At 40.3% G+C, this 11622-nt stretch overlaps 1 protein-coding gene across 10 annotated transcripts in view; it reads left to right on the top strand.

Annotated features, from left to right (window-relative positions):
- The first annotated feature begins 2200 nt into the window (after positions 1-2200).
- LOC131231488 (mitochondrial Rho GTPase 1-like) overlaps positions 2201-11622 on the top strand; it is a 145523-nt gene continuing 136101 nt past the window's right edge. For 3 of the 10 annotated variants that reach the window (XM_058227703.1, XM_058227704.1, XM_058227702.1), the window contains exons 1-3: positions 2202-2574; positions 4234-4366; positions 4917-5066. In XM_058227703.1, coding sequence (XP_058083686.1) covers positions 2360-2574; positions 4234-4366; positions 4917-5066 — 498 coding nt within the window. In that variant the 5' untranslated portion in view covers positions 2202-2359. Of the gene's footprint in view, positions 2575-4233; positions 4367-4916; positions 5067-11622 lie in introns of all 10 variants that reach the window. The other 7 variants (XM_058227699.1, XM_058227698.1, XR_009164386.1 and 4 more) reach the window with 5 other exon arrangements.

The following is an 11622-nucleotide window of genomic DNA, read 5'->3' as shown; positions in this document are numbered from 1 at the left end:
TTGAACATGTTCTCGATGAGATCAAAAAATGCTCCCAAACTGTCCAACAAGTTGATGTCAAAATCATGATTTTTCCGATGTCGTCAAATAGGCTTTGATGGCATTGAATTGGTCTTCAAAAAATAAAATTCAAATAGATCTTCGATGGCATCAAGAATTGCACCCAGATGTCCAATAACCAAACTTGATTTTTTTTATTCTTCCGATGGGATCGAGTTTCCTTCAATGACATTGAACACTTACTTCGATGGCATCAAAGTTGTGTTCGGTGGTATCGAACTGTCAAGTTCAGCAGTTCCAGATTTTTGCACTTTACAATCTCGAATTTCTTCATTCTTCACTTGGTTTTCTTGGATCTTGGACTCTTGAAATCTTCAATATTGACCTCTAAAGATCTGTCTTGGTAATTTCCGAGCATCAAATCTATGCTTTTAAGATCATGTTCACCTTAAGCTCTCAAAATCACATCGTAAGACAAAACATGTATAAATAAATCAATTAAGCATTATCATGTTCATAAAACAAAGGTATAAACAAGGAGAAATATGCAATATTTCATGTTCAATAATAAATCTGTTATTCGACAGGTCTTTTATAATCTTGCTTGATACGTTTCCTCATAAATTGACACATTGATTGTGGCCACGTGGCATGCGACAATTCATCCTTTCAAAGGCATGCGTAAGGGTTTGTACCATCGCATTAATAGTAGAATACAAAATGTTGAAGGAAAATCAAGTGAAGATTTCTTCGGGTGCAAGTACGCTTCCGGAGTGTACTAATCACGTAGTAATATTATGTGGCAATTTCTTACTTGGCCAAGTCAGGGCATCGAAAAATGGGTGTAAACATCGGAAACAAATATGGTTAGATTATAGGCCCTGAGAAACTATTATGGTGTGATTACTGGTCTCGAGAACAAATACGATTAGATTATAGGTTCCATGAATGGTTATGGTGTGATTGCAAGTCATCTCGATCAGTGTTTGCCCTTCATTTGCTGACTTGAACATGGCCAACGTACGTTGTCCAATTCTCAACAACTTGGAAAGTATGACTTTTCACACCTCAACATGTATGTGCAACCTGTATCTTCTTGCTACATGTCCATGGGAGGATGTCCATCTCTTGAGTTTCGGTCGTATGAATGTTTACAAGTGCTATGGCACTTCCGGAGTATCTTTAGCGGAGATGTGTTTCATATTCTTACGGTTTCTCTCTACATGAGTACCTTTCTTTATTCCCGCAGAAGTGTGCCAACATATGACAATATCTTATTTGTTAGAGCTGGTTGTGGCGAATATTATAAACACTATTTAATTGTGAAATGTGCACATACACAAGTTTATAAATTAAAACCCACATTGTTAGAGATATAGCGATTACTTGAGCCATGTGATTCAACAACACACACGACAACACTTGAGTATGATCAGTCCTGATGATGAACGGTCAGGATTGGGATCCACACGTTCTAGGCATGGATACCCTTGGCTTTCCTTCTCCCATTTTTCAGTACATGTGTGCAAAAGTTGGGTGGCATTACAGGAAAAAAAACACATCCTAAGCCACACCATTACATGGATGGTCTAACAGTGTCCTAGGAGATCATCAGGTGAAAAATAAAAATGACAGTCGAGCTGGTCGGTCCATTGGAAGGTTCATTTGCTTCTCCTGTGAAATAGCTGGGTCGTCGTGAGAACGTGTGGACTTCTGTCATAGTAGACCATCTAGATTATTGGTGGTGACTTAACCAGCATCCATGTGGAACCCATGTACAGGTATATAGACCATCCAGATTATTGGAAATATAATGCATGGAGCATGCATATAGAATCATACGAGTCAAGAAATCGGAACCATCTAATTTATGGTTAAGGGCAAAATAGCGAGTGGTCCAAGGAAAAATCAGATGGTTACTGTCATGGAAATACCCAACCGTTGAAGAATCGAAGGTTTTGGAAGGCCATGCCCCCCACGAATCCCCGGTAACATTTTAGATGCTGGCTATCATTCGGACTCTAGGCGCTATAGCTCTCGAGACAGTACATAGGAACGCGACGCATTTCTCATTTCCCATGTCGCCCCTTCACTGTTGGTTCTTCTCCAAGCAGCAGCCTTCTGAAAAACATCATCAACCCTCGTTAACAAAAAAAAAAAAAAAAAGAAGAAGAAGAAAGAAAGAAAGAAAAAAAAAAGGCCAAGTAGAAGGTCTAAGAAATCCTACCTATAACTATTAGCTATCATTTCTCATTTCCTCTCTCTCTCTGTCTGTAGAAAAAAAAGAAGGAAAAACATAGATCTCATTGAATCTGTACATTATTCTTTCCCAGATTCCCTTTCACATTTTCCAGTCTCCATGGCGGGTTCTGCTGGCCCCAATGATTTTGGCGGTCGCACGAGCGTCCGTGTTGTTGTTGTCGGTGACCGTGGCACTGGAAAATCAAGCCTCATTGTGACTATCGCGGCCGAATCGTTTCCAGAAAACGTCCCATCCGTCTTGCCGCCCACTCGTCTGCCATCCGATTTCTACGCAGACCGTGTCCCCATCACCATCATTGACACCTCATCCAGGTACAGAACTAATATAATTGTTTTGTATCCTTGAAATGCTGACGCTTTCATCCCAATAGGAGCAGTTTGGCCATAGTAAGTCTTTCTTATGGTGCCTTTTTAACAATTTTGTGACGGAATTTTATAATGGCAATTGAATTGCCGGAGGGGTTTGCAAAGATGTAAACTGGTGACGTTTAGAACTATTGGCGGGATGGACAGTAGTATAAACACCTGTTTTCTGCTTGCTGTTTTTGCCTAGCTGACTAGCTCGACATTGCCGAGTAATGATTCCATTGACTTTCTTTAACTTGGCTAGTAGAAGCAGTTCTTGATCAGGGCTGTCCTTTTTTCTATCCAAAGTGATGACTAGGGCACCTGAGTGAAGCTCTCGTGTCACAAGCTCTCCAAAGAATGTTTTTGGAAGATAAAAACCGTGTCTCATATAATAGATACCCATCATGCGTACTATTTCATGGTAACTCAATGCTCAGGCCCTTAGAAAGTGCTGAAATACTTTTCCATACATCATTCTTGGCTGTATAGTCTCCATTTAGTTCTTGGAGTTCAACACGGATATTGATAGGGTAGATAAGATGTGCAATTTTTGACTGAGGCGGTTTTCTACCTTATTTTCCACACCTGCCCAATCATTCAAATCAAGGGCTTGTTTGGATTGCGAATTACATCAGTAATGTAATGTAAAAGTGCCATCATTATGATTTTACAATGTTTGTTTAAACATGTAATACGATGGTCACTGTTAATATAATAGGAGACAGGTTAGGGAATCCGATGGTCAAATGTTAATATAATAGGAGATAGGTAAGGGAATTTCCAATCATTACAATTTTACAGTGTATTCAGTAGAATCACTTATCCAAACACACACATCAATGTGTTTTTCCTATTGATTTGACATTTCAGTATTGTAGCAATATCATCATTATGATTTTACCACGCCTATCCAAGCATGGGAATTGCTGGTCAAATTACCTAGGAGACGGGTATTGTAATTTGTAATCACTGCAGTTTTCCAATTTCCTTTGTAGATTGTAATGCAAATTAAATGAGCCATCATTATCATTTTAAGGTGTTTTTTAAAAATAAATGTCAATATGGTATAGTTGTTTTTTAAAATAAATGTCAATATGGCATAATTGTTAATAAATGTCAATTGTGTCAAGATCATCTCCATTGTAAACATTGTATTGAAGTTGTCCTTGTATGGTTTGCTCCAAAAAGACACAAAACTCAAATATCCTGTCAAAAGTGCTTAATGCAAGTGCGAGAGAAGTTATTTGGGCTTAACAGGCCCTGCAAAATTTCCAAAGGAAAAAAAGGAAAGCAAATAGTAATTCTGTGGGCCATGGTTCTTCCCACAACCATTATCTTTATTTTCCAACTGAATCAATTGAATCATAAGATCTGAGTTAGTAAATCCATTAGATCCAGTTAGGACTTTAGGAGAATGTGATTCAAAATAAGATTCATACTGTTATATAAGGTTTTATTTGAGTCATAACATTCAAAGTGTAACTGTAATAAAACATGTTACTGTCCAAAGTACTTTTGCGTGGGTGGAACTAACTGTTGGAGGAGTTCGAAACATTATTTCCTTCTCTGTTTTGATGTATCAATACTTTTTTAATGATTGCATTTTTGTTTTCCATTTAATAGCCCGGAGCATAGAGGTAAGCTTGCTACTGAATGCAAGCTGGCGGATGCAGTTTTACTGACATATGCATGTGATCAGCCGTCCACGCTTGACAGACTGAGTACCTTCTGGCTTCCAGAACTTCGTCGGTTGGAGGTACTTTGTTTTGCTGTTTTTTTTTTTTTTTTTTTTTTTGCCTTTTCAATTATACAACAGGGTTCCTAACCTGTGGTCACTGGTCACTGCGCAGGTTGATTATCCTATCTCCACTAGAGCACTGGATATATGTCCAACAGTTTAGTGATCTAGACCATATATCTGATGGTCTGCACCATAATGGACCACAGGTCAAAATCACATCAATTGGACGATTCCATCTACCAATTGGTAACAGTCTTGTTATCAATAGTCCTTTTTAGCCTCCGTTTGTGGGTCACCCAGCAGATGGCGAGGTTTTCCCTGTCATTGTGGTTTTCTATATATATATATATATATATATATATATATATATATATATATATATATATATATATATAAAATCACATCCAGTTCATTGTATAGCCCACCAGATGTACAGGCATGGATCACTGCACTGTTGTGCCACACGTCGATTATGTAGAAGCGGCACAAGATAATTAACTGGTACTGGGCTCAAGTAATTTCCACTTAATTGCCTGTTATTGTACTTGTCTTGTGATGTGCACAGGTGAAGGTGCCAGTGATTGTTGTTGGTTGCAAGTTAGATTTGAGAGATGAGCAACAACAAGTTAGCTTGGAGCAGGTGATGTCGCCAATCATGCAACAGTTTCGGGAGATTGAGACATGTATTGAATGCTCGGCATTGAAGCAAGTTCAGGTGTGCAACAGTGGTTTGTTTTTAAGATTCTCTTTTAATGTACATTTAGAAATCCTTTTGACACGGGGACTTCTTTGGTGGAGAGAATCCAAAATATGGAAATGGAAAACCCGTGGAAATGGAAAAGGACAGGATATCCCTCTTACCTGCAAACTTCTGTTGTAAAATTCCATAAGCTGGTGCTATCCGTGAATGATGGAATAGGATGATAAACTCAATCAGCTATTCTGTTGAGATGTCTCACCAAAAAAGGTTGAGTAGTACCACCGTGTTGAAGAATCTCTCTTCAAGAACCCAGTCAAAAGACATAAACAACAAGAGCAATGAAACTATATTTCATAAAATAAAAATAAAAATGAGAACAATCACTACAACTCATGTCATCATCATCATCATGGCCTTTCTCCCAGCAATTTAGGGCTGCCATTGCATAAACGACGAAAAGAAATTGGGGTTGTCACACCGAACGTTACCTTGTTTTTGGAATGGTCATGGTAGATGCTCATATTGACAAGACTCATGCCAATACGAATCGTGCTAGTAAACGCTAAATCCTAAACCCATATACAGACACCCCAAAAAGGGCAAGCACATGGAGGGCTTGTTGCCTAACAATACCACCAAGCTTGAGGCATGCACATGAATGTTCCCTTGTGTCAATTCTATCATAAAATAAGGGGGTGTTTGTTTTTTCAATTACATATGTAAATAGGGGTAAATAGTTAATAATATTACTTTTGAAGGGTGTTTGTTTAAGAGGGAAATATCCTAGTAATTATGCTTGGAAAACAACGCCATAAAGTATGAAATCGAACAAGGCTTTGGTATTGTCAAAATTCGGGGTTCCAATAGTGATTTATGCTGTCCATCCATTTTACCATCTCTTTATAGGGCATGGGCTAAGAAATGAGGCAGATTGGAAGCTCAAGTGGACCATACCACATGAAACAAGGGGGTTAATGACGTTCACCATTCAAAATTGAAACCTTTGTAGGGCCCACAGGAATATCTATGATGGGGACATCACATCACGTGTGCCCCTATGCATATATCAGAGGAGGAGATGGACCCCAGTCTCTTTGTGGCTAGATGAGTACCCATTCTAAAGAGCCCACATGGCATGTACGGAAGGCAAAGTAACTCTAAGGCTTCCAAGCCTATAGAGGGTCCAATTCACATAGGCTTTCACAAGATTTACAAATAAGGAGCAAGCCTATAGGGATAGTGTATGTGGTGGTGTGTGGGATGTGATTTCTAACAACACTTATACATTAACTAAATCATGCATCATAATGATCATATGATAAACATAAGCATAAATAGATAAATGTACTCAAAGCAATTCCAAACACAGTCATATATAGTGGTTCGGCTACTTTCCTACTTCACTCCCGGCGGACGCACTCTCTCCTACAGTGTATCGGATTTCACTATCCAATGGTTTTAAATCAGGTTAACCATGAACCTTTATAACCTACACAAGGTTAACTAGGAGGCCTACACAAGGTTCCCCTAGGTGCCTACACAAGGCAACAAGTCCTACACAAGGACACAACTTGGGAGTCTACACACGGCATCCCATGCCTATGCAAGGCAACAAGTCTTATACATGGACACCCATCCTACACAAGGACACAAAGTATTCTCTCATTAGAGGCCTACAACTAGGACTTGGCGAGTTTGACACTCTAACTCTGAATCCCAATCCTACACAAGGAAAGAGCTCTAGACACAGTAGACTCTTGAGTACTTACAAGTAAGTGGATGAGTCTCGTTCTCGCACAACGTGAAGACCTTTAATGATGACGAAGAGTCTTCAGCTTCCTTGAACTGCAACCGCTTTTGAATCTTTCGATTAATGCTCGGAGGTTGTGAGGTTTAAGGTTTTGTTTTTCTGTAATGAAATGATATGATTTAAATGCATAGAGAAGGTTCCCATGAGCTATGCATTCAAGAATTCCAACACTTAGGATTTTCCTATGATGGTTGGTTGGCAACTCAGTGAATGCTAGAGTTCATTATTCAATCCAAGCAAAGAAGATGATGAGTTAGTGCTTGTGTTAAGGATTGAATGATGAACTCTAATGAGAAAGAGAGAGTGAGGAAGAAAGTATGTAGATCTTGAAGCAACAGGATCAAACTTTCTTGGATTCTAGCTCATTTTACAAAGAGCAACACTAGTTTATTTATAGGGTTGAAATACCAACGGTAAAAAAATGGGCAGAAATTTGTCATTATCGATGTCATCGAAATTTGAATTTTGATGTCATCGAACCATCTTCAATTGCATCGACTTCCTACACAAGATTTTCATTTGGGTGTCCTTTTTTCATCGAGCATCCTTCGATGTAATCGACGTGCACTTCGATTCCATCAAGGGATGACTTAATGCCATTGAGATCCTCTTTTTAATACACAAAGGTTGCTGGATAGATTTGTCCATGGTCGATGTTATCGAACAGACCTTCGATCCATCGAAGTTTGAATTTCGATGGTATCGAATGATCTTCGATGAACTCAAAGAAAATATGTTTTCTTTGGAAAGCTTGCTGGACAATCTGAGTTAGTTTCGAAGTTATTTAATGGACTTCGATGGCATTGATAACTTACTCTCGATAACATTGAGGAGGGTTCGATGTCATCGAAGAGCACTTAAGAGTATTTTCTGGCTTTTTGGAAGAGGTCTAAGGTTGAAGTAATCGAAGGTCATTCGATGTTATCGAAACATTTGTTTTGATGATATCGAACAGCGATCGATGCAATCGATGATTTCAACATATCTTTCATTTTATTGCTGTACAGAATGAGCGTGCGTTCGATGCCATCGAACGATGTTCGATGTTATCGAATATATCCTCGATTGCAGTTCGATGTAATCGACAAGGACCTGTGATTTTCCAGTTTTGCTTCTTTCTTCCATTTATACTCACTGTGCATTTTTATTCCAACTTGACCAGAAGATATTTTTGAAACAATTCATTTTTAGGGTAAGTTGGGATTATATGGGGACATATACCTGTCTGGGTTTGTTGTGGGTCGATGAGGCTATGGTTAACCAGTTTAAGCTTGATCATGGCCTTCATCTTTGCAGAGTCTTGGTCTTAATTTCTTCATCTAAGGTCTCACTTGGACTGACAGACTCAACACTCACGTATATTGACAAGCAAGGGCACTTTCAATCTCCCCCTTTGTCAATTACGTGACAAAACAAACTAACAAACCCTAGGTTATTACAATCAACTCAATACATAACAAATCTTCAAACTTTTTGAGTTGCTTGTACCTCCCTCTTTGTTCATTCTCCCCTTCATGCTCCCCCTAAGTTCTTGCTTTAAGATTTAATAAACACAATAGCGACAAACTTGGGAGCATAACATGGTTCTCCCCCATTTTGTTAATCATTGGCAAAGGGTAAACAACAGAGGATATAGGCCAATAAAACTGAAGTATGGAATTTGCAAATATATCCAAGGTTAGAGGGAAAAAAATCACATAAATTCATAAGATAGAAGCCTGTAACATAAGAACTAACTGTGAAATAGACATGCCATGAGTAATATACAAACATAGAGCATAAAGGGCATAATCATCATAAAAAAGGTAAAATATCATCATTCATCCACAAAAATTTACCAAAATAACTACCCCAAGCTTGGGTAGTATCATCATCCAAAAAGATCAAGCCCTTAAGGGCATAAATATCCACATAACTAAATGTAACAACATACATCTTTTAAGGGTTCACACAAATCTAATAAAGATAAAAAAAAATGAAGAGTAATCAGATTGGCTAGTTTATAAAAAAATAGGTGATAGGCAAGCCTGTGACCCTGAATCTCCAACAATAGATCAACCTAGGTGGAAGGGCCAACTCCATGAGGAACGGTGTCGTCACGTAGGCATGTGACAACCGCTATCAGGTCCTGAATAGCCTTTTTCACCCTCTCCAATCCCCTTTGCATGGCTCTAGTAACCTGCTCCAACTACGACAGTCGCTCGTCTTGTTGTCGAAGCTGATGAAGAATTGATTCTCGTCGCTCACGTTGACCACCATGTTGATGGTACGACTGACTGGCTCGTATGGGACATCACTGGCATGTTCTCTCATCCTCAGTCTCAGCCGCCTCTGTCTCCATCGCTTCTGTTTCGCCTTCCTCTGCTTCAGTTTCTCCCATGGTGTCATATCAATGAGGAGTTGAGGAGGAAGCAGGGGCATCCAGCAGACCCCATTCTCTTGATATTTGATATTGTGAACTTACGAGGAGGTCTTGGACGATCGGTTGTGGTAAGCGGACCCACATGCCGGGATAGGAGACAGAGAAAATGCAGAAATGGAATACGAGTATCTCAGGTGCCTTGAACTGCGATTGCCAACTGATGAAGGACGAGTTGGTGAACAGAGTTGTACTTCATGACCGACAACGTAGAGTATACCCAACATAAATGGAGTATGGTCTGATTTGTTTTTTTTTTTTTTTTTTTTTTTTTTGAGAGATAAAGCAGGATAATATATTAAACGAGAAAGAAAGCGAAAACAACAAAGAGAGAAGGAGCACAGATTTGCTGAGATAGCAGAGCTGCTAAGTAGCTAAAAACTCAAAATTACAATCATTAGGCTTAGACGAATAGGTAGCCCATTCGACCAGAAGATGGATGGCCCTAAACGCGACGTGGTCCGCTGGATTGGCTTTGTTGTTAAAACACCGATCATTCCTTTTGATCCAAACAGCCCACCAAACCGCAAGAGGGGCGATACGCCAGAGAGGAATCCGGTGTTTCCCACATTTGATCCCATGCCAGAGAGAGAGGAGGCTATCAGTCGAACTTGGAAAACAGCAAGACACGTTGAAACGGAGTGGGAAGACCGGCCATATCTTGTGAATAAAGGGACAATGAATGAAAAGACGATTAACCGTTTCTTCGTTGGCCATACAGCAGACGCATATATTGGTTATAGACATACCCTGTTTCCACAAATTATCAACAGTAAGGACCCTTTGGTTACCAACTAACCAGCCGAAAACCGCGATTTTGGGAGGGACCGAGTAGTACCATCCGTGGTACCGCCGAAGACCAGCAGGAGGGGGAAGATTAGCAGACAGGAGACCATAAAGAGACTTAACTGAGAATCTGCCCTGTTTGTTCAGATGCCAAGACAATCTGTTAGGCGTGTTGCGATTTAGAGTGAGATTGTAGATGCATTTAAGAAGGGCACCGTATTCGTCGATCTCCCTTTCTGTAAGGTTCCTTCTACATTCAATGATCCAAACGGGTTTCCCGCCTTCAGAAGATAGGCAATCGGCAACCCTGCATGGGGGGTACTTTGCAATGCGGAAAATATTCGGGAAGGAGGAACTTAGCGTAGCTAATCTTGCCCAGGAGTCCAACCAAAAATGAGTCTGGGTGCCATTGCCAGTAATCATGGAAGTGCCTCTGAGAAATTCTGGCTTGGTGGAGAGAATGTCCCTCCATATGGCAGACATCTTGCGGTTGCATTTGTTATTTGTCCACCATCCTCCATCTGATCTGTCGTATTTGCCCTTTATCAAGTCATTCCATAAGGCCCCATCTTCATTTCCGAGTCTCCACAACCATTTCCCTAGAAGAGCGCAGTTCATAAGCTTTAGATCCTTGATGCCTGCACCTCCATCTTGCCTCGGGAGACAAACTACCTTCTAGTTGATCAGGTTAAATTTGTGCTTACCTGATTTTCCGTGCCAAAGAAAGTCTCTTCTGAGCTTATCCAATACCTTCACGATATAGGCCGGACACTTGAACAACGACATCTGGTAGATCGGAAGATTGGACAGCGCTGAGTTAATAAGCGTTGGGTGGCCTCCTAGAGATAGATATCTACTCTTCCAATTGGCAAGATAGGATCGCACCCTGACGATGATCTTATCCCAGGACTTCTTTGGGGGCTTCCCAATGCAAAGAGGAAGGCCGACGAAGGAAGTGGGAAGGGAGTCAGAAGCACAACAAAAGAAATCAGCGTGATCCTTGTACTCAGTCTCCTCCATGTTCACCCCCAACATTGTAGACTTGGACAGATTGACACGTAGACCCGGAACTGCTTCAAAACAACGGATGATCGTGCATAAGTTGTTGACTTTGGTTTGGTTGACGTTACTGAAGAGGAGGAAATCATCAGCGAATTGAATGTGGGAGATTGGAGCGGACATCCCCTGCACGATAAACCCGCTGGTAAGGCTTGCTTCTTGGCCTTTGATAAGCATGCGAGACAAGGCCTCGCCCACTACCAAGAAGAGAAAAGGGGAGAGCGGATCGCCTTGCCGCAGACAGTGTTCGAGTTGTCGGTATCGCTACAAGTTTCGCTGGCCGGAGATAAAGATATAATATCGTTATCGCCGATAATATCGCTGATAACCGGAAATGTAGGGAAAAGGGGGGAAACATGGAGAAAATGGTGGAATTTTTTAGTGAAACTTCAGGACATGCCTAAATACACATTTACATATCCAGGAATGAAAAATTTACAAAATAATGCATTAAATAATAAGTTTCCATTTAATGGGGGCCAAAAGGCATATGTTGT

The sequence above is a fragment of the Magnolia sinica genome, chromosome 17 (genome assembly GCF_029962835.1).
Source record: "Magnolia sinica isolate HGM2019 chromosome 17, MsV1, whole genome shotgun sequence".
In the NCBI taxonomy this organism is placed as follows: Eukaryota; Viridiplantae; Streptophyta; class Magnoliopsida; order Magnoliales; family Magnoliaceae; genus Magnolia; species Magnolia sinica.
Note: the sequence above shows the minus strand (reverse complement) of the source record. Positions and strands in the feature narration are given on the sequence as shown.